The 23,791-nt window shown below is 42.4% G+C and overlaps 2 protein-coding genes, 1 long non-coding RNA gene and 1 pseudogene across 5 annotated transcripts; 2 read left to right on the forward strand and 2 right to left on the reverse strand.

The window, feature by feature from the left end:
- The first annotated feature begins 455 nt into the window (after positions 1-455).
- Positions 456-5,705, forward strand: LOC112271016. The gene is made up of 2 exons (XR_002963791.1): positions 456-1,238; positions 5,319-5,705. It is a non-coding gene; the product is annotated as an uncharacterized LOC112271016 (long non-coding RNA).
- Positions 5,706-5,995: 290 nt separating this feature from the next.
- LOC100823054 lies at positions 5,996-8,077 on the reverse strand (annotated as a pseudogene).
- A 1,659-nt stretch (positions 8,078-9,736) lies between these two features.
- LOC104583285 (transcription repressor OFP14) lies at positions 9,737-10,725 on the forward strand. The gene is made up of 2 exons (XM_010235133.3): positions 9,737-10,414; positions 10,702-10,725. Exons 1-2 carry the CDS (start codon positions 9,737-9,739, stop codon positions 10,723-10,725), a joined length of 702 nt encoding a protein of 233 aa, XP_010233435.1.
- A 288-nt stretch (positions 10,726-11,013) lies between these two features.
- Positions 11,014-23,791, reverse strand: LOC100823673 (regulator of telomere elongation helicase 1 homolog). Of its 3 annotated transcripts, XM_003566784.4 has the most exons (24): positions 23,583-23,790; positions 23,199-23,461; positions 22,844-22,983; positions 22,439-22,520; positions 22,187-22,337; positions 21,834-21,996; positions 21,567-21,743; positions 21,256-21,380; positions 20,974-21,025; positions 20,481-20,622; positions 20,224-20,378; positions 20,061-20,152; positions 19,879-19,986; positions 19,730-19,798; positions 18,792-18,878; positions 18,198-18,257; positions 16,737-16,852; positions 16,268-16,325; positions 16,102-16,201; positions 14,918-14,973; positions 14,366-14,830; positions 14,085-14,230; positions 13,847-13,953; positions 11,014-11,366 (listed from the first exon to the last, which is right to left on the reverse strand). In XM_003566784.4, exons 1-23 carry the CDS (start codon positions 23,682-23,684, stop codon positions 13,872-13,874), a joined length of 2,991 nt encoding a protein of 996 aa, XP_003566832.2. In that variant the 5' UTR covers positions 23,685-23,790; the 3' UTR covers positions 11,014-11,366; positions 13,847-13,871. The 3 variants fall into 3 exon arrangements, with proteins under 3 accessions (XP_003566832.2, XP_014753569.1, XP_014753568.1); XM_014898083.2 differs by having other exon boundaries at positions 11,014-11,312; positions 21,567-21,996; positions 23,583-23,791; XM_014898082.2 differs by having other exon boundaries at positions 21,567-21,996; positions 23,583-23,791.

Here is a 23,791-nt window from a genome sequence, read left to right on the forward strand (position 1 = left end):
AAATGTTTGTAAAAAAACAAAATCATTTGATTTTTGTGCAAAAATCACAAAAATATTTCATGCCCAGCAAGTTACATCACATCTCACGAATTAATAAGTTTTTACCTGATCCCTACCTATAGTAACTTTTTCACAAATTTCAAAACTTGAAAATACACTTTTATTTGATCTTTTGCTAAGTGTCAAAGAAAAGTGTTTCTATGTAGTTCTAAAAGTCACTTCATTTCACTTGATCAATCTTAAACTACCAAATTGTAACCTAAAGTTAATCGTAAACTCAAATGCCGCCTAATAAGGATCGGGAAGGTGAATTTTAAGCACTACTCAGGACAGGAGGCAAACAAAGTATAGTAGTATACAGTTGATAGTTTGGCTAAACATTTTTATTCCAGCTAAGAATCCTTATTCCTGGGAGAAGGATCCTCGATCCAGATTTTTTTTTTACTCACTCTTTCTTATTGCCTAATTGCTTGAAAGTGCTTATGCACTTATTTGGAGGACACGGGCGCACAGCCTTCCGAACCGATCGTTTTCTCCTGGACGATGCGCGCCGTCCGATTGGTTTAGGACATTCTCGCCCTTTCCGTGCCAGGTGCCACTTCGTTCCCCCCGACACTCCCGCCTCGCGGCGATTTCTCGGTGGTGGCGTTTTCGGCCGCACGGTGGAGGTGCATCTCAGAAGAGGTAGGATGTCGTCGGGCGAGACAGGCGGCGACGGGGAGGAGGTGCCGAGTAACCGGCGATTTCTCCGCTGCGCGAGCTCCACCGGCGAATCGACAGGGAAGGGGACGCGGGGCTTCTTCAGGTCGCAGGGCGTGGTGCTACGGGCCGCGCGAAGGTGATTCGTGGGTCGAATCGGGGCACGGAGGCTCATCGGTGAGTCCTCTCGCTCGCGATTTGCTGGGGATGGAGTCCTCTCGCTCGCGATTTGCTGGCGATGGGGTTTCAGCGGCTGAAGCGGTGACGGAGAGAGAGGTGCAGCGCCGAGCAGCTTCGCGGGGGCAGCAGAGGTAGGCAGCGGACGAGGAGGAGCTGTCGAGTTCACCGTCGAATTCGCCGTGGGGGCGCGAGCTCCAACGGGGAGTTGATAGGGGCCGCAGGGGCTTCTGCATGTGGCCGGGTGAGGTGATGGGGGATTCCCGGAGGGGTTTCTCGTGCTGAATCGGTGTCGCGCAAGGCCGATGAATCGAGATCACGACGAGCGCATCTAGCATCTATTGTCGCATCAAGTTCTCACGGTTAGTGCCTTCTCACATTCTCCCCCAAACTTCCCCATCTATCCTTTTTTTTTTGTCGATTTTTGGGGTTCTAGGTTCACCTCAGGACAACAAGTTAGTCTGCAATCCTAGATATCTGAAGCAACAGCAGCAATCAACAGGTAATCAATGGGAGCCTCGGAGATGTCTTACGTATCTTCTTGTCTGAGCATCTTTTACCTGGAAACTTTTCTTACTTCGAAAGACTTGGAAACTTTTACCCGATCAGGCATCTAGTGCGAATTTACTCTAATTTTAGCTTTGATTTGAAGATTCGCAAGTGATCTTGCTGTTTGAGGTATTTGGGCTGCAAAATTTAGTGACAGATTATTATTGTTGTTAAAGAAACTCCTTGATAAGTTCCTAAATACTTATTGTGATTTTAGTGCAAACGACAAGTATTTAGAAACGGAGGAAGTACATACCTATGTGTAAAGTTGGCAAAGATTGAGTTTGAATATGGAGTTCCTATAGGATATTTGCTTCCGATCAACTATAAAGCAGCGGTACACGAAAGGAATTATCTGAGTGGATACACAGCTAGAATTAACATAAAAGTTTCAAGACAGGAATGTTGAACACCATTCAGCTCATGAACCAATGAAAAAAGGTTTACCGAAGTGTACAACTAACAACTCTAGAAACAACATGTGGCGAATACAATGACTTCACCTTGCGAGGCAGCTGGGGAGTTGAAGAGTGTATGTTTTCTTCCCGCTCCTCCCAGAAAACACAAGTAGCAAGGCATTAGATACACAACACACTTTTCGGGATGCAATACCATCGCGTCCACTGTTGCACAGCTGCCACACGCCGTCTACGCCGCCGACGCTGTCACATGGATGTCAGGGTCTCGCGCACGTGAGAGAGAGAGAGCACCGATTTTGGCACATAGTTGCTTCTCTGACCTGTCCAGTTGACTACAAATTGTATTAGAGAGCCATTTTTTACTTAAAATTTGCTTTTACCTTATAATTAGTTGCTTTTTTCAGCCACTCAACTTTTTTGTTTAGTAACAGTTGCATCCCCTAGCTGCATTTGTCAATTAGAAGTTGCTACACATACATGCTCTTTTCTACCTTTTTAGCATATAGTTGCTTTTCTGACCTGTCAACTCGACTAGAAGTTGCATTGTGGAGAGTCATTTTTCACCTAAAATTTGCTTTACCACCTTTTCCTGTTATAATTAGTTGTTGTTTCAGCCACTCAACTTTTTTTAAAGTAAAATTTGTATCCCCTAGATACATTTATGAATTGGAAGTTGCTACACATACATACCCTTTTCTCCTTTTTAGCATATACTTGCTTCTCTCACGTGTCAAATTGACTAGAAATTGCATTCGAGAGTCATTTTTCGCCTAAAATTTGCTTTACCACCTTACCCTTGTTATAATTAGTTGCTTTTTTCAAGTACTTAGAAGTTGATATACATATATACTTGTTTCTGCCTTTCACATGCACTTGCTTTTTTGACCTGTGAAATTGACTAGAAATTGTATTTTAGAGAGTCAATTTTTGCCTAAAATTTGCTTTCCCATCTTTCCCCCCGTTATAATTAGTTGCTTTTTGCATTGCTAGCAATGCATGACAACTATTTGCAAATTACATTTCCCTTTTTTTGTACAAGTATTTTTGCTAGCCATTTTGTACAAATGAGAGGAGTAGTAGGAACAAAAATCAGAAGATGGACTACATGCAAGAAACATTGTTCATGTTTAATGCAGCAGTTCTATGTGTTTTTAGCTGGTCTTTCTACCAAGGACAGCCTTTTTTTTGCCTAGGACAAAGGAGTGGGGGGCACAACACATTTACCTAATGCATTATGTGGCCGTAGTCTGTGTTTTGTGTAAGGAAACTGTTTCCACCAAGTCCACAATATGTAGAATTGTCTGTTGTTTTGCTTATAAGAAGGGGTATGGTGGATGGATAGTCTAGAAAATGCCTTTTCGTTTTTAGTCAATAGATTAGAGCACAACAATGTGCATCTTATACTCCCTCCGTCCCATATTAAGTGACTCAAACTTGTCTCAAAATGGATGTATCTATAATACGTCTAGATATATGTAATATTTCGGCACTTTAATATGGAACAGGGGGAGTATTTTTTTTCCCATCAAAAGATTCGCAACATTTAATTGGCTCCTAATATTTTTCTTTTTTCCTACATATTTTTCTCTGTGAGCAGAAGTACTGGAAGCATGCTGTTTCTTGGCTGACCCAGATCTCAATTATGGGGTTTAGGAGTATGAATCTGTCGCACCAGTGGCACCCGGGGTACCACCGCTGCGCGACGCGTGGGCCCCGTTCCCGAGTTCCCGGGAAGGTTTCATCCCGGGAAGCGTCTATGAGCAGCCCGGCAAGCTACCAGCCCGGAAGGGGCTAGCGGGGCTTCACGGAATATTCCCGCCTGGGCACCTCCCGGGAAGCTGCTTCCCGAGGGGGTCCCGGGTGCGTTGGGCCCGCGCGCTTCCCGGGGTCGACTTGCCGGGGCAGGGGGTTCCCGGGCGCATGCCCCCGCCTCAGGCGCGGGGCCCAGTAGCCAGATCAACAGCGCCACGAGGACGCGTGGCGGGCGAGGGATGCGCGGTCCCACCAGGGCAAGGAGTAAGGCGCACGGCTCATTAAATGAGTCGACCGACGGGGCGTTACCTGTCCGATCAAAATAACAGTGGCTGTCCAATCCTACTCTAGAGGTTTTAGACCCCTAGCGGCGGAGGTGGCATCCATGCGCGCCACCAGCTCACCAGGGGGAGTTGTATGCCTCCCTGCCCGACACTTGTAGCTCATGCACCGTGGCACCTGTAACATCCCCTTGAGTACAAAAGGAGGACCCTCACCAACGGTCAAAGGGTTCCGCAGAAGATTAGTTGGCTCCAGTAGACGGTTAGGCTGAGTTCGACCAGCTCATAGTTAGCTTCCAGCACTAGCAAAGAGTAGTAAGGAGTACCTAGCCAGTGAGAGAAAGCCCGTGAACTTGCCCGGCAACTTGTAAACACCCCATTCTAAACTAATACCAGCTCAGACAAGCAGGACGTAGGGTTTTACACCTCCGGGTGGCCCGAACCTAGGTAAAAATGTGCGCGTGTTTGTTCTTGAATTAGCGCGCACCTCTAGTACTTCATCTCGCCGGCCCCACGGGGTCCCATCGGCCGTGCCGGCGATCGCCGGGGCGAACCCCGACGCCCCTACCGAACCTAAAAGGGGGCCGTGGACGCACGCCCCCGGTGTCGGAGCACCGTGCGACGACAGAATCCATGCAACTTTTTTTTGGGCATATATGATGATTTGTGTGTTTTCATGCAACAATTGGGGCGCCAAAACAAACGCTAGGTAACTTTGATTAGGTCTTGTTCATCAAAATCATAATGGTAGAGCCGGGGCACCTTATTGTACTGGATCAGAGTTGCTTTAGGTAGGTACCATGGAGGTAAAAGAGGGAAGAAGGCAGAAACGAACCATTGGAGAAGAACTTGTAATCGGGGGCAGGGAACACAAGGCATAGAGATTTGGAGCTGCTTTACTTACTGAATAGGAGTTGCATTAGAAGCATGAGCCACATGTTTTAAGTATGCAAGTCTTGCCCTTTCATTTCTTTGTGGATACAAGTTGCATGACCAATCGACCTTGTTTAACCAGGAGTCGCCCGAACTAATCAAAACCTTGGTGAACTAGAAGTTCTGGGTTTTTTTTATTGCTTTTCGATACTCAAAATAGTTGATTGAATGAAAAGCAACTTATAGTCGGTAACTAGCTAGAACGAGGCTGATGATGTGGTGAATTAGAAGTTGCTAGACTAAATAGCACTCTTTTCACTTAATAACTTGCTTTCTAATTAATCAACTTTTGACTAGAAATTGTATTCATGAGCCAACTTTTTTTAGCAGCAGTTGCTAGTCAGATTTTTTATTGTTCAACCTTTGTTTAGTAGACTGAAAGAAAGTTATAATCGCATACAAGTAGCTTTTCGGCTAATCATTTATCTGCACACATGTTGCTTTTCAATTAATAAACCGCATCAAATTAGATAACCACTACACTAAGCAGCCATATTTTTTGAAGCAGGGGTATCATGAACTCATTTGACGAAGAAGAAGCAGTAGGAGTTCATACGTATGTTTTATGTCTGCACAACAAACCGTGTGTTATCCAGCAACTTCAATAGCATGCAAATATAGTAGGACAATATATGGAATCTGGGGCAATGGTTTACTTGTAAAGTGGGAGCTGTTGATGTGGGTTTTCCCAAAAGGCCAAGAACTGCTGTTGCATTTTTGTAGTTAACAGCTTAGAGCAGCACCATATGCTTTTTTAGATAATTTGCTTTCCCAATTCTTTGTTGAGACATTTCTTATGAGCTAGTACAACTACTGGAAGCATGTTTTTCTTCCTTGCCCAGATTTCAATTCTGGGTTCTTTTTCAGATAATTTGCTTTTCCAATTCTTTGTTGAGACATTTTTTATGAGCTAGTAGAACTACTTGAAGCATATCTTTCTTTCCTACCCAGATTTTAATTCTGGGTTTAGGGTTACAGATACGTGCAGCATCAAAACAAACCCTTAATCTGGGGTGAGGAGGGAGGAAGAAGTGCTTCATAGTTGGGGTGTTTTTTTTTTGCCTTGCTTTTTGCATTTTTTAATTGCCTAAGAGGCAACTTATTTAGTTGTAGTTTTGACCCTGACACGGCAGATTAACAACCTAACGTAGCAATTTTACCCCGCATGGTGAAGGGGGCTGGTAGTGGCAGGTTGGGCGCACGGGGAGCCAAAATTTTCCTTTTAAGGAAGCTGGGGAACCGTGCATACCATATTTGGATGTGCACCCTAAGCACTCTAACAGTGCACGATCACCCCTAGCAAAGTCCTTCTTATTGATGCTATAATCTAAAAATAGCTCTAGGTGACTGCCTTCCTGAACAGGCCTCGTTAAACCTCATAAAGGTAGTCGTAATACTTTTTCTGGTACCACTCATCGTTGCAACAGTGCTGATGGTTATCCGCCAGCTGGCCCTTGAAGAAGAGGAAACGGGCATCTCCCGAGGCCCGTCCGTCGACGCACAGGAGCTCCTGCTGCCTCCTGACCCATGATTCGCTTGGGGGCTTGCCGTAATTTGCTCTGGCAGTATCGTCCATGCAGTGGAACTCCATGGCCTTGAGGAACCTGCTCCTCCCGTGAAGGAACCTGGCCATCTCTATCTGCCACTCTTGGCCTCGGTAGACCTGGAACACCACCTTCTCGAGGTGGTTGTCTACGCAAGGAGGAATGGATCCCTCCGCCTCCCACGATCCCGGTGCGGCGGCAGACCTTGGACCATATGTCGGACTGTAAAGTGTAAACAACAATCAATCATGATGGTTACTATACACCAATGTGATTGATCAAATTTTATTTGGGCAGTAGTCCCGATATGATCGATCTATGCTAGAGGAACAATTAATTTACCTTGATGTAGAGCGTCTCCAGGCAAGGGAATAGCGTAAGGAGATGCAAGAGCCAACCGATGTACCCCTCGGTTGTGTAGCTCACCTCGACGGCTAGCGTCTTGAGAGATGGCATCAGAGTTCGCACAAGAAATTTATCTTTCTGCATACATAAATAATTCACCAGTATACCTGAGAAAACCATGGACACTGCAATTACCATGACCGACTGATATCTGACAGAAGAGGGAGCTTACTTCCAGAATACTGTCCACGATCTGGATCGCGCGGAAGCTCATGCCGAGGTAGCCCAGGAACTCCAGCTTGGGCGCGTGTGCGACCTTGAGATGCACTGGCCTCATGTACATTGCGTCGCCGAGAAGCACCTCCAGGTTCGGAGCGTCCTCGACGAAGAGCTCGTCAAAGCTGCCGCAGGTGCTCAGGACCTTGAGGCTCCGAGAACGGACAAGGGCGCGGCCGCACTTGCTCATGGACCGCGCCTTGAGGGACTCCAGCGCCGTGCACTGAGCCAGCAGGAGTTGAGGGCGTCGTCGGAGATTGTGACATCGAACAGGTCGAGCTCTTTGAGGAGTGACAAGGGTGCGGCGGCATTATCGGCGGCCACCTCCGGGAAAATGGCGCAGATCAAGCAGAGGCGCGTCAAGGAGGCGCAGGCGAAGAGGGAGGCCGGGATGCTCTCCCGCCTGTGGCTGAAGGATAGGGAGAAGCAGAGGGAGAGCTCGTGGACGCCGCGGTCCGCGAGATCCTGGAGCAACCCGTCTACGTGGTTGACGGAGGGGTCGGCGCCGAAGCTTGGAAGCAGAGCCCGGTGGTGCTGAGAGAGCGTGCGCAGCCGGTAATGAGGGCGCCGCCAGGGGTGACAGCTTTGAAGTCGGCGAGAGTATGGGGGAAGAGGCGGCGCCACCGAGAAGCAAGGGCGGTTGACCTCGCCGCTTCGAAGCTAGGGAGGAGGGAGAGGATCGTGATCAGGATGCAATCCGGGAGGTCGCTGATGCGATCCCGGCGGACCCGGCCGAATTCGGGCGCCATCTCAGGTGAATTGGAGTGTTGCTGCGCAGGCCGTAGTAGATCTTTTTCGAGGAAGACGGCGGCTCTTCGGTACGGAACTCTGCTCGGAGCACCGGGGTTGCCCTATCTTATTGCAACTGAATTCAGCGCCCACTGATTCATCCCCGTTGGGCCAAGAGCCCAAGAGATACGGTACGGGCCGTACGGCCCAAATTCAGCACGCTTCTTTTGTTTTCCAATTCCATCCTCTTTTTTCTTCCCGTGCGTGTATGTTGTCCATTAGCCAGAATCAATCGCCAGACAAAAAAGGGTGACTTGAACTGTGTTTTCGTATGAAGAATAAACTTTATTACAGCTTCCAACTCAGCATTCAAAATAGAATTCATCTACGACATCGTATTGTTAGGTTGAGATTTTCAAAACATTATTTAAAAACAAATAAAAAAGCTCATCAAAAAAAAAATGTTACTATAACTCACAAAATTTATTCTACTGCATATGACAAATGCTAATGTGTGTCAAAAAGATTGTTCAAGTAGTTTATATAAATTGTTCTTGTTAAGGAACATTCAAAAAATTATGTTCCACCTCGATCAACGCCTAACATGTCCACGTAAATCAAGAAAACCTAATCATATAGTTCATAAAAATCTTCATCTTCACAAATAAATGTTCACTAAAATCTTCATCTTTGCAAAAAATGTTTACTAAAATTGTTCATAAAAAATATTCATCTCTACTAAAATAAATGTTTACTGCAAGATAGAAGTTCATCTACTTAAGAAATATCTTCGACAAGCTTATATGAGATGTTTTATTTCATTCATAGAAAAATGTTATAATATCTTTAATTGTTTGAGCAAAGTGCTATAGTACTACTGAAGAAACAACATAAAAAGAAAAAAGAAATAAATGATTGATAAAGTATTTGGGAAGAATACAATTCTGTGACAAGTAATGAACAATTTTTATGGGTCATTAGAAACAAAATAGCAAACATATTTTTGGGAAAAAAACTACTCCTTCCGATCGATGATAAGCGTCTCAGATTTAGTTCAAAGTTAGTATAAAATCATACTAAATTTGAGACACTTATTATGGATCGAAGGGAGTAGCTAATAGAAATTTCCAAAGAAGTTGTGAACAATTTTCTTAGCTGATAGAAATACTCCCTCCGATCAATATTACTTGTTTCAAATTTGCTCAAATATGGATGTATCTATGTTTAAAAAGCGTCTTTATACATGTAATATTTCAACAAGTAATATGGGTCGGAGGGAGTAGTAATTGTTTTTTGAGGGAATAGAAATAGTCAACTTTGTTACCTTCTTACACCATTAAATTTAATGATAACAAATTGTGTAGAATCAATTTCAGATATGACTCATTATATGAGTTATTTCACCATCGACTAAAGATGGAATGTAAAGTAAACCTGCATGGACACCCTTGCAACACCGAAAACCATGCCTAGAGGAAGCTAGAGAACCGAAACAAGGTGTCACGAAACGACGAGTGGAATGAGCATAGAACTCCCTAAGACCTCGTTCGTTTACAAAATTACCTGCAGGTAAAGAAAAGGATTGAGGGGAATTAGAGAGAAATTAAACTACAATCCCATGAACCTCGGTTGATGCCGAGATTATCCGAACGAGGCCTGACAGGTCATTTGCCGGCGTTTCTGCTGAACATGCCGGCCGTTTGCAGTATGAAGACTAGAATGTTTATTTTTTTACATGGACTAGAATGTTTATTTGGTTCGCTGAAACGGAACCATGGCTGCATGCTTGCAGTAGCCGTCCTTATGCGGTTACAAAGTTGCTACAGCCCGTTCAGAAGAAAAGTTGCTGACGTTAAGCAGCCCCAGATCAACTCCTTTCCCATTTAATCCCCCATAAATAACCTTCTTGTAACTCCTGTTAGTTAACGCAATAAAACAAAGAAAGAACATCCCAATTTACTTTTCTCGATTCCGCGTCCCATGTTCCTCGTATGCAGAACTATAGACTCGTTTTCCACATAGAAGAGCAGAGATGGAGGACAACACGAAGAGAACCAAGCTGCACAAGTCCCTGCAGCTCTGCATTTCCAGGAAGCTCAAGAAGATCCCCCGTATCCACATCCCCAGCTCAAACATTCCAGTAAACATAGCCAGTAGGCGGCTTCTCTCCACCTGCAGGTTCCCACGGACCCCATCGCTGGACATCGACCAGGCTGCTGCCGCCGACAACAGTAGAGAGCAGGCAGCGACGCTCTCCGATGTCGACCGCTTCCTCTTCGACAACTTCAGGTCTCTCTACATCCATGACCGTGACGAAGATGTGTGCCTGTCCTCGTCTCTGGGAACATCCAGCTCCCTTGCCAACGGGACGCAGCCAACTGCAGAAACATCATCGTTGTCTGAGTCGGGTGCAGAAGACATCAGAGAAGCCAGCCCAGGTGATGAACACGGCAACAATACGGCCATAGTGCTGTTCTCCATTGATCCCTACACAGACTTCCGGGGATCCATGCAGAACATGACAAAGATGCACCATTGTCAGGAATCTAAGACACTGGATTGGGACTTCTTGGAGGAGCTACTCTTTTACTACCTGCAGCTCAATGATCAAAGTGTGCACAAGTATATTCTCAAGGCCTTTGCTGACCTTACTGCTGGAACCCACAAGGATAACCCAGTCCATGGAAAAGAGTACTGGGTTGGCAAGAGCGTTAGTTGTAGGAAACAACATAGATCCAAAAATTATGTAACTCGAAATTAAAATTGTTTACAGGACTCAAATAGCTACTGTGATAGGACATCTATTGCATCCTCTTCCGCACATAAATGTAACAGGATATATAAAATAGAACTACCTGTAAAATAAGATGCAGTACATGACTCCACTAACATTGTGGCTGGCATTTTGTTGAATTATTTGAATTATGATAATCCCACTGGTTGAACTGCTTTTATAAGTTTTGCCATTTGGTTAGCTTCTTTTGCTATAATCTGCAGAAGATAGAGTTAAATCACCTCTAGGCTAATAGAAAAACAGAAGAGATCCTTGTTGTAAGTGCAGTATATCGGTGTATTGTAAGCTTTAGCAGGATTATAATCTAGTTTGCAAAACAGGGTGCTTAATATTTCCACAGTAAGTTAAGCCTAATGCAGAAATCAACATACTGCAGTTTGGGATATATATATATATATATATATATATATATATATATATATATTAAATTATACTCCTTCCGATCCTAAATTCTTGTCGTGGTTTTAGTTCAAATTTGTACTAAAACCATGACAAGAATTTATGATCGGAGGAAGTAACAGAACCCAAGTGTTGATAATGTGTCCCACAAAAACAATACATGATAATTACATTGTTTAATTAACAGTTGAGCATCCGTACACATTTCCACACTATGTGCAAGTCACTGACTAGCTGGTATTAAACCTGTAGATATGGATGATGTAGATTGGTTTTTTCAAACCGCCAGGACATTGTCATGTCGACGACTATGGCATCATATGGCTTTAAGAACCTACACTTCTTCAACGGCTCTCATCAGATAATTGCATAAATTCAGTGGAATTGCTCAGGCTTGCTGATCGAGCGCACAGATCTGAAACAGGAAGCACATGCCGCAGATCAACCCCTTAAGTTTACAAAATTTCATCTGCAGATGCAAAATGTGATCAGAAACTTGAATAATCATACCATAATAATGAAGATAATTAATGAAAAGGGTCAATGAATTGTTGAGGAACATGTTCGAAATACAAAATATATCAAATAGTGTGCAGAAAATACAAATAGTCTAAACATCATAACTGATCTATGCCCATGCTATTTCATGTTTAATAATAACAAAGGGCACTCTAAAGATTTAATAAAAAGGGAAATATTTAATTCTACTCTATCTTGCTTGACAGATCAATAACAAACTTACGTCCTTCAGGAACCTGAATGTTCCCGGTTCATAGAAAGATCAACATATCATGGAAATATGGATACCTGGTGAAATATTGATATACAACGTGAAGGTGACAAGCCCTAGGAGCTAAATAAATTGCTCGTGGGGCTGCAACACATGATGTGGATGGTGATGGATGCGGCTTGCCTGTTCCCTGCCCTTGCTCCCATCTGTGCTCCGCGGCCATCCGTTAGTCATCGAATGGTTCTGCTGTTTTGCTCTTCCTGCGACCCTCTTCCAGTAAAAAAAAAATGCAAGTATCTTCCGTATTTCCTTCTTCCTCTGGTACCATCGATCCGCCACCGCCGCCCACCTCTCCTCTGCCAGCCAGCTGATTTCGTCCAAGGCTGACCGGAACCGGGTGCGCTGATGGCCTGACGCAAAGATGGAGTGTTCACGGACAGGGGCGGAGCCAGATCTTCATCCACCAGTGTTATCGCTACGGCTGCGGTGGGGACGGCCACTGGAGGAGGAGGAGCAGGCAGGAGGAACAATTTGGCGAGATGGCGGCCGAGAGTAGCAACCCGTCAAGCCGCGCTCGAAGTTGTAGGCTGCAGAAGCACAGTGGAAGCACCGCCGGCCAGCACATTCCTCGCGTGGTGCCTTCATCTGTCCGCAAGGAAGCTACCAGCAGTTCGCAAGGGAGCTGAGATGATCTTCAATTTCTTGAATTTTGTAGATATAGCCATGATCTATGCTCGTGTACACTTAATTGTGCATAGAGATAATTTCTGGTAACTAAGCATAAGCCGACGGCTATCTCGCCGCGGCGGAGGGCCAGGTGCTTGCTGTGTGTGTATTAGGGAAGGAATTAGTATGATCGGTATTTTTGTGGGGGTTTTCTGGGCAGGGAAAATCACACGTGAGTTAAGTGAGAGGTGGAAGCCGTTCGATAGATAACGCACGGATGGGAACAGGGATGAGAAGCAGGCAAACTGCGTCCAATGGTGATTGGACACTTTGCATGCATATGATGTGCATGATATGGAAGGATGGTGATGTGGACGATATGCATGTGCAGCTTGCAAACATTAAATGCTTCTTAGTGGGGATCAACTTTATACAGATTATCGATAAACGGCATAATCCCACAGAGCATAACACTAAAAGGCTAACTTAAGAAGTACTATTACCAGGAACAAAATAACCTTGTCTATTTACAAAAACCAAAAATATATATGCATACCCCTACTAAATCACATGCTACAACCACTTGTCCTCTTCCAAATAATTAAGAAGTACGGAGTATTAGACAGTGGAAACACTGCATCAACTATACTCTTGATTACCTCAATGGATGGACATTCCAAATGGAAACTCACAATGCTAGTGACAATTATACTGAAACGGAGGAAGTAACATCCAACTAAATACAGGCTCTGAAGATTTGTTCTCTATATTTGTTAAACACAAACAAGACAACCAGCATAATTTATGTACTCTACCAACAAACGGTGCTCACTGAAGTCTGCCTTATCAATAAGCTAGAACTGTAGAGAAACCATGACTTAGACGGAGAAAACAAAAAATAATGGATTTTAGTCGAAGGAACTAGATAGCCTTTATTCTTCAGAAAACAAAACACAAAGAGGGCAACTAAACCTAATTCACTCATGAACATCAAACTGTGTTGAGTGTTCACATGATGAAGTCTAGAGCTTTACGGACTAGTAAAAAATATGGAAGTCCTGCAATTATTGCCAGGATCATTTTATATTTGGAAGGTCACTAAATTTTCTGCCTGCAGATTTAGCAAGCTTAATGTTGAGTTCTATAATGCCAATTTACATTCCCTACAAACCGGAAGCAACATTCTTCATCTGTTCTTTGTACTTGTCAAATTGGACACTGACACGGCACACGGGGACCTCCAAAATACAGATATTTGACCATTGCTTCGTCTCATTATATGTCATGAAATTTAAGGAAAAACAATTATGAAGTACTTTTGATGAGGAATCTCCTAATACAATTTTGATGGGGCAAATCCAAATATTTTTGTCTGTGTTAGTGGTCAAAGTTTCAAAAGTTTGACTGTCCATTCTAAACGGGATCTATTTGAGACCGGAGGTAGCATGACATTATAAAATTATGAGATGAACCTCAAGAATGAATGTTCTGCTGGAAAATAGTTAGACATAAATGGTAATCAGCACTGGAAAATTGTTTAGGGTGAAACATACCTTTAAATATGTGCAACAGATGATATCAGTTTGTATTAGCCACAGTATATTTTCGAACAAGCTGCTCATATAATGGGAGATGATTCTTAGAAACAAAGACCCTGAACCTGTAAGAAAATGAGAACAATAATCAGGTATAACAAAGGTGTGATAGTTTTGTTTTCTGTTAAGTTGAGAACACAATGGAACAATGTGTTCCACAAATTCCTAGTAATGACAAGAAACATAAATTTTTTACCCTTCCAGAAGTGGAAGACGCCCTGGAGATGAAAATAGTTTCGCTATTGCTTCAAGGGAATCTTTCATGTGCATGGATTTCGATTTTAAGGCCTTCATAAGTTCAACAAACTCTCCGTACTCAGCTGTACCGAGCTTTTCTCGAGCCTAATGAAAGTATTCAAATTGGAGAATTATTATCTCACACCGATAGTGCAAAGATAACCATACTAAGAATATAGCACTTACTCTGCAAAGCACAAAACGAAATCAAATTACACAGGACAGGCACAAGCAGCATACCTGCTTCAAGAAGGCCGGTCCAGTAGTAGGTTGGCCTCTAGACCTTTCCCCAATAACCTCATTTGTTTCACACGCTTCATCAATAGTACTTCTTTTTGATAGAGGTGTAGATCGTTCACCTTGGTATCTAGGCAAGTCAACATTATGTTGCAATTTTGAAGAAACGTCATGAAGGCCAACGGCATCATTGGATATGCCCGCTATTTTAGCTCTTTTTTTAAGCCTCAAAGACTTTAAAGAATGTTCCGTTAAATGCCCATGCATGGTCATATCAACCTGTGAATCTTGAGACAGTTGGTCTCTTGAGGACGCGAGCTGTGAACTAGATGAACAGCCCTGTTTAATTGATGAAAGGGTAGCACGATTGGCAGGAGTGATCTGGGCAAACTTCATATAGTTACTCCTTCTTGTGGTCACGTTTAATGGTACTGTAGTTCCTCGGTGCTCATTTGCTGCAGTGGCAGCCTAGCAAAAGATAAAATACTATCTATAAACCAGAGGTATTAAACTGAATATTGATTATCAATGTGAATGAAAAGGATATAGTTTTACCGAATAAGAGAGAATATCCTGAGGCGAATATTTGTCTGCAAGTGGTACTATACTATCTGTATATAACAACATTTTTGCAATAATTACTGAAAAGTCAAATTAACAAGAATAGCAAATCGGCACAAAGCCGTAAACACAATGTAGTAATTGATCACAGCAGTTCATAACAAATAAACCAGAACTGCAAGTAACATTTCGTTATCCATTTCCAAAGTTGCATTGTACAATGTGTACTGCGTACCATTATATAATCAACATTCAACAGCCAGGTTAAACTCGTTTTTTTAAGCCCAGAGTCAGCGGCCCGACCATGTCCCCATATTCTATGAATGCAATAACATGAGGTTGGAAAGAATACTTCGGCACTATCATACAAAAAGGGTTACAAAAGTTCTACAATGTTAAGAAATAAAGTGCTGATTTTACTAAATATGTGTGATTTTCCATATACAACCAAATAATGCACCTCACATGTAGGCACAATTTTTTTTCCCGATGATGGAGGAATAATTCTTTTTTAATTTAGATGATTTAGGCACAATTTCAGTCAAAAATTTAAAAGGGTAGACTTCCTTTTCTAAGTTTTCATAGTCCTCTTACTATTCAAGTTTGTGTATTTGACGCCATCAAGATCAACTTTGTTCTTTAAGCCAAGCTAATATACGATCCCAACTGCAGTGCCACTGTACTGCTGGGCCATCCACGTTGGCGCACTGACAACATGAACAATGGCAAACTCCGCAAACTGCCCATCCACCAGTACCGCAAGTAGGACTGGCATGTTAGCCTAGGCAAGAAATGCTAAGGGTGGGGTTTTCTGAAACTATTTGACCGTCAAACCTTCTGAAATTTCCTCAAGTATCTAGTCCTTACATCTATAACCAACTAATTGGTTGCACTGCTGCTAAGTGATGTGAGCTGTTAACTATAATTTGACAGGGACAGTAATAATATAGAACCATGCTTTTGCGCTTTACACCATCAATAACAATCTCAATACAAAATGTACATAGATGCAGTCACCAATTAAGCCCCATTCAGCAAGCTTCAAACAATCAAGAAGAAAACCAACCAAAGGTTGTAACAAGGATCAATTTAAATATTTCAGCGGATGTCCTTTAGCATTAAAAATGAGGAAACAACAAACAAAGAGCTCATCTCAAGATTCAAAACAGGATCCTTACCATCACAATCCATCTCTTTTGGCTTTGAAGAGTCTAAGGAAACTTTATCTCGGAAAAATTTGGTCAATGTTTGAACTACTTCCCCATACTTTGAGTAGCACTGCAGGGAAAATATATCAGTAGAGATATCTCAAAGGGTATTGCAGGATCAAAACAGCAAGTGTACCTTTATATAAGGTTTGAGCCAATAGGACATCTGAGATTGGTAATTTGGCCACACAAACCTGCAAGCCATGTGCACATACATGAAGCTCACTTAATACAAAGCTCCTCAAAAATATTTGACCGAAATAGCTTTATAGTTTATAACCAGACCGGATTCAAGATAAATGTCATTGGAGGTAACCATGTGATCCTTGAGAATTTATATGTTTGCTGACCTGACATAACAGAGCCTCAGAGGATATCTTGATATTTTGATAGTGTCGATCATTTTTAGCATCATTCAACGCATTATGGTATGAAATATACTGACAGAAAATCGCCTAAACAGATAAAACAGCATATAGAACAGCGGAAATGCACAAAGTAAATGCAGAATTTTGAAACATTTTATTGTGGCGTATTCCAGTGAGAGGTCTAGCAGCAATCTAACCACATACTACTTACACAGAAACTGATGTTTAGATTTATACCTTTCGTCACAATAAATGATTGCTCCGTAGTCATGGCGATGCCTGATGACCCGTCCAACGGCCTGATTAACAGCCCTCGCTGCTTGTTGTACATACCATTCCTCTCCTGTCAAACCCTACAAAAAGATCAAATGTTAAATTATTTCCTAATGAAATTTTGTACACAGTAGTATACATTCATATGCACATGTAGAATTTTTTTAAACTCCTGAATATCATTTTTATTTATTTTTTATTTCAGGCTACATGGAGCCCAAGCTCAAAATTGTTCTTGCATAAAAGACCTCAATTTCAAGTTCCCAATATAACCACTTGTAATTAATAAGGGGAACAAGAATTTCACGATGGAACTTTTTTGGGGAAGGCCTTAGACTATTGATCATGGATAACACAAAAGTTGACAATGACAATTTAGCTGTGTGTATCCTTCAGAGGACCAGATGGCGGAAATAGTGAAGATGGACTTGCACATGCCCTTGGACATTCTGTTGGATGTGGACTGCCTTAGAGGGTGGGGTAGGACATTGGGTATTTTACCCAGTGAGCAGCCTCTGGTGGCTTTTCTTGAGGTAGCCATGGTGGTGCTTGTCAAGGTCAGCATATGTCTGTGGAGTTGATCTCTGCATGTGGGCTTCAGGGCCTCCCTGTCTGGAGGTCGTAAAGAACCATAATCGAAGATGAACTTCACTGGGAATGCTAGAGTGCAGCATGGGGCGTTAATCATGGATTTCGCCAGTGAGACACTTGAAAATGTAATGTTAAACACTCTCTGGGATCTCCTGCTGGTGGGAGTTAGAAAGAGCGGGAGGAAATCCAGAGTGTAGGTTCTGCACCGTCTTGGCTCATCAGCCAAGCCGACAGCAATTCAGGATCCGGATTCTAGCAAATGAGGAGTCCACACCCCAGGGGAGATACAGTGCTAGCTTCATCAACTATAGCAGAAGTGTACAAGATACTAGGAGATATCTCTTAGCCGACCATATAAACTAGAAGCTAGGATCCTTCAAATTTATTAGGCTTATGGGTTGGGTAACCCAACTAAAGAAGTAAAGATAAAGGATGTATTGGTTTACGAAGACCAATACCAATGATCCAGGATCGCACTGGCCCTCCAGGATTATCTTACCCTCATTCAAGTCCAATCTCATGAGGGCATTTTTGACAACACTATTACTGTACTTCTGAACTATTCAAACTGAAAGCCAATTCTTAGACAGGAATAGAGGCCCACAGGAGCAGCCATCAACCAGTGAGCACATCCTTGCAGGTTACTTCTCCCGGACAAACAAAAAGGCAAATAAGAAAAAAAAAAACAAGGACTGGAAGCAGAAACTATATACAAGAACGGAAAATGGTGGGAAAGCCATTGAACCTGAATGCGATCTAGCAGGTTCATACTTAAGATAAGATTTAGAGAATCAGACATAAGTAGTTTAAAATGCAGTATGGAAAAACAATAACCTTTGGGTTCTTATTAGATGGTGTAGCCTGCTTATCCAAATAATCACGCTTGAGACGAACCTGAAACAACCACAAGAAGAAAATTGCAAGATTTACTAAGAAATAAAGGACAATGAAATTACTGTTGAGGGTAACATTCTGCAACGTGAGTTTTTTCTCTCCGCATATAAAATTCAAGGTTCACACATCATATCAGTGTGTTTGTAGGCAAGGAGACAAGTAGGTGTAAAAAGCTTATGTAGGTTGAGAAAGTAGGGACTTTAAGAATATTTGTCTGAAAAAAGGGAAAATATTTTCCAGATTAGCTACAACATCAATTCAAGTCTTCTAGATAGGTAAAGTAAATAGATATGAGATTGTATAATGCAGTCACCCAACCCAATATCAAATGTCACCTGAGTTAGCTCTTCTGGTACAGAACCACCGGTGGAAAATGAGAAGACAGGGTTGTATAATGGTAAAAAAAAAAGGTATATTACCTTCTAATACAAGTATGTGGTTAATAGCACATCATGCATTTTTCCAAATCAAACAGAGTTTCACTTGTAACTTCATACTGTACTAGGAAAAGAATGGATAACAAAGAAGGAAAACCTTAGGATCAGTTGGGGTGGAGAATGGCATTCCAGTAACTATCACAGCTCTCCCAGCACGATCAGCAAAATCAAGACCCTCACTAACCTGCAAAAGCATAGAATGCGTAAATACTCCTTCCCAATTTTTTTATTTTTTTGAAGTTAAACTGTAAGAGCTACGCGATTGTAGTCCGACAGTATATAGATATATAATTTTACAAAGTGAGACACCAAAGTGCGACCTTCGAGGATCGAACTCTGGTGGGCTGCTAGCATACCTCGCTGGCTGACCACCCAAGCTATGCTTGGTTCTCTTCCCAATTTATAAGGCACCCACGTATTACAACATTTGACTTTGACCATGAATTACACAATTATTATATGAGTAATTTGTCATAAAAATATACCATTGAAAAATTCTTTCGAATATGATTTCAATGGTATAATTTTGATGCCATAAAACCTACATATTTTTGGTCAAATTGATGGTCGAAGTTCAATCTTGAAATGCATGGGTGCCTATAAACTGGAAGGGCGGGAGTGGTAACTTGAAAGGTGAACCCCTAACTTATCAATACATCCATCTTCCAATAGCTCGTTTAACTACAGAACTACAGTTGAACGACATCTATATTTGGTCATATTCATTGGGCCACAGATAAGCATCTCCTATTCACAGTCCTGTTTTTAGTATAGAATTATAACAATGTGGCCCTGCAGCAGTACTGCTTCCATTAGCACTACAGCATTCTATCTTCACACTCACTAAGCACTGCAAACATGCTTTATCTTTTGACACACAAAATGACTAGAATTATAATAGATCAAGTAGCACAATCAGACTCAGCAAAGGATGGTTTAATTCAAAGAACCTTCATTCGCAAAAAAAGAAAAAGAAAACTAAAATCAAGAGTTCGCACAACACAACAGATACTGTTAGTATGAAAAAGAACAAACTTTGCCACGACAGACAGCAAAAAATATTGCCCCAGAAGTAGAAGAATCACGTAGTTTGGCTGCATAGTCCTGCAAATCAAATGGTATACAGTTATCTAAGCCAATGAAGAGTTTAAGCTCAAGTAGCAACCAATAAAAGATCTCGTAACCTCAATTGCATCTGGAAAGTTCGATGACTGCCTAGGCTCTATAACTGGTTGCTTGTGCTTGCACATTCTCTGCCAAATTGTGTTCTCGTCCACTGAATGTTCATGGTTCTGTGAAGGACTCAAACTCCTCAAGGCCAAATACCACAAATGATTGGGAATCAACTCATAGAAATTACTCATACCCTATTTTTCCAGAAGTCAATACACTTGTCCATCATAGAATATGAAGGAAAGAAAACGAGGAGTCCATCTGGTACAATACGGGCAAAATTAACTGCAAAACAACCACATTTGTCAAAATGCATACAGCAGCTATCTTAAGATGCAAACAGCTTAGAAGCCTACCTATAACAAGCCCCAGCTCTTGTTTGTATTTTATGGTTTCACGCGTCCGGTAAGAAGAATTAAGTGAATGTCCTGATGGCCCCACAGGCACAACTCCAACCCAGATTTGATCCGGAGAAATAACATGAGGATTCTCTAGCCTAACTGGGAACTCACTGGTTCATGGGAATGTAGCATCAAAAGGGTAATAAACATAACAGAAAAGCTTCAAGTGGATAATATTTAGTGAATGAGGATTAAAGTAGAGTCTTACTTACAGGTTTAATTCCATGGCAAGTGAGTCCAAGGGAGATAACGTTCCAGATGTTAATATAATGGAGCGCACACCCAACTTAAGAAATTCCTCCATAGCAAGCCCTGGGTTAAAACACCACCAACTAAGAGTCCTTGTAGCCTTGCCTGCAAATACAGAAAAGTGCAGATGAATGAAAATTACAACTCACAAGGAGGTGTGGAACTGTATTTGGATTCAATGAGGTTATGCACACAGTTTACAATTAATCAGGTAACAGAGAAAGACTAACATGCAATGGTCCTGATCCATTGCTTATAACACAATAAATACTGCAGCAACTAAACGATGCAAACTTTATTAGAAACCTTGAGGCATAAAGGAACAGTTAGTGACAGCAAAACAAAAAATCACATAAACATCTTGACTACAGAGATGGTTATGAGCATGGTGCTATGCAAAAAAGAAACCGGATAAAAATAATGAACACACAAGATATACGTACATTCTGAACTTACCAAAAAGTTGCAATGAGTCTCCAGATGCTTGTCGTGATTCGTTCACATGGAACTGGAAATAAAATATTTGAGTCTGGTTGTAAGAGTACAAAATTTGTAATCAAGTATGGAAGCTTATACTGCAAACATGAAAATAGGTTGGATGAAAAGATTAAGAGTGAAGTCATACTAGAGCACATGCATTTATCACCATCATACTGTACATGTACATATATGGATAAGGATGGCTCATCAGTCAAACAAAGGAGAGAAGTAGCACTTGTGTAAGGTAGAGAAACTTACACGATAATACTTCGCATGGTCTTGACGACCACCCCTAAAAATTATGTCAAGCATGTCCCTAATTGTTTCCAATCTAGACACAGTAGCCTTTGCCTTAACCCCAGCTTTAGTTTCACCAGAATTTCCTTAATACATAGGAACAAAACAAAGGAGCTCAGCTGCTTCGCATGCCACAATAATTTATAGGAAGTTCAATGTGTTCAACTAAAGTAACACAACGGGGCTCAAAAAGATTGACAGGTTTGGCGTAACTAATCATCAAGAAATGGAGTGTATTCCTATGGATAAAGAACCCAAGATAATATAATTACCTTCCTCGAGTAGTAGAGAAGCGCTATCAATTGTCTCAATTAGCTTCTTGGATGTTTCAGATGTAATATTCAGTTCAGAGAGGAACTCGTGTATGTAACTCCCAGGTTTCGTGTAGCCCAGCTCCTTGGATTCAATTACCAGCTCACTAACTTTTTTTTCAAGTGCCATTAAAAGAGCTGGAAAAAGAGTGCCCCTATTAACATGAGGAAATTTCACTTGCAAAATTGTCAAACTGAAATGTAGATGATGTAAGAACTTTAGGTAACCTTTGAGGATAGCATAGTTTTCTGGGTCAAATTGTTTATCAGCAGAATTTTCAATGGACCTCTTGAATGAACACAACTGGATGCATTCTTGAGCTTCCGCGATGCAAGAAGTGAGGTTATGGGGAAGCAAGTCAAAAGACGCAGCATCTGCACATATACTCTCCTGTATAAAAGAGTTATTGCAAATTCAAAACAAAATACAAGTGTAAAATATACTACCAGAAATACATCAGCTCAAAATGAATGTCAGGTATATATGCTGCTGCAATTTGGGCTCTTCAAACTTCAAGGCTGAAGTGCATCGGAAGAGTCCATCTACTAAATTAACATGTATTCAAAGCATATTTCCCTACCAGGTTGTGTGCTTCATCAAATATAAGTACTGCATTGTCCCATGGTATACCAGTCAAGGAACGCCGATTTCCGGGATCAATAAGATAGTTATAAGGAGCAAACAAAATATCGACCGATTTGGAAAGTTCCCTGGAGATGTAATATGGGCACCTAGAGTGACATAACAATAGAAAATGTGGGTCAGAAAAAAAAACATGTCTGTTTAAGTGCCATGCCGTATGAAGTTAGGAAAAATGAAATATGAAACTTACGGGCCCTTAGTTCTACCAATATTAACCAAGTCTTCAATGTCAAAAGGCTCACTCCCAAGTTCAGAATTGTTTCTCATGTATTCTACAGAAATTGCACAGCGTATGGTTAATTAACAAATAAAATATTTTCAAGGGAAAAAGGCCACAGCAAGGACCTAAGGTAGAAAGAGGAAGAAACTGCAATAGCACAGAAAATTCAACCAGCACAACAGAAAGCACATGGCTGCCTTTAAGGGTAATTACATGCATGCATCAAGTTATAAATTGTGGCAACTACAGCAAAACTACTTGTATAGATTAGAGAAGCTCATAATCAGGGCATGGACATTGCTGATGTTTATTTTATTTGTATGCAGAACCAATTTGAAGGAAGTATCTGCCAAAAAAGAATGCAGTTGCATTTACCAGTGACAATATTGTTGTGACAGCACAAGCGTTTCTTGCAGAGGTAGTGACAACCGTTGTTCTGTGCTTTTCCCCGGAGTTTGCTCACTTCATCATGGATGCACATCTGCTCACGGGAGCCCAACACTGCCATTTTCGGCCTGTGAAATGTTGCACAACAAAAATCAACTACGGATAGTGAAGGGGATATGAGATTTAATCCAAACCATAACTGCAGCTCTAGGGGACATCTCCAGACCTCAGCGGCAAGACATTCATGATAAACTACTAAACAGCATGAATTTCAACACAACTAGACTTCAATGCGAACAAAGGCTGACATATAAGTTTAATTGCTAGCCGCCGTGGTATTGACCTGTAGCTGGTGGCCTTGAGCTCCTTGATGACCTGCCGGAGCTGGCTATGCGTCCGGGAGGCATAGATGATCACGGGGTACCTCGACGACTGGGTCCCGGATGGCCCTGACTGCTGGCTGGCTGACGGCTGGCTCCCTCCCCCGCCTCCTCCTCCCCCACCCCGCAGGAACTCCCCGAAGGTGCGTCGCCACGCAAGAGTGGAGCAGAGCAGGCAGAGCGTCTTCCCCGTCCCCGTCGGGCTCTCGAGCAGTGCGTTGTTACCCTGCACATCGATCCGGCGAAGCAATGAAATCGAGCAATTTTATTGGAAGAATGACGGGCGCAGGGTAGGGTTTGGTGCGGTACAGCGGTGAGGTTTAGGGATGAGGAATTGGCTGGTTTACCTGCTGCAGGGACTGGAGGACGCGGTCCATGTAGGTGATCTGGCAGTCGTAGGCGTCGTAGGGGAAGTCGACGTCGACACCGCGGATGCTGTAGACCGGCATTGCGGCGGCCGGAGGGAGAGGGGAGGGAGGGGGCGGTTTGCGGCGGGAGGACGAGAGTAGCCCCGCGAAAACAATACGGTTTTTGGCCGAGGGAACGGCGGGGGACG

The sequence above is a fragment of the Brachypodium distachyon genome, chromosome 2 (genome assembly GCF_000005505.3).
Source record: "Brachypodium distachyon strain Bd21 chromosome 2, Brachypodium_distachyon_v3.0, whole genome shotgun sequence".
NCBI classification, from domain to species: domain Eukaryota; kingdom Viridiplantae; phylum Streptophyta; class Magnoliopsida; order Poales; family Poaceae; genus Brachypodium; species Brachypodium distachyon.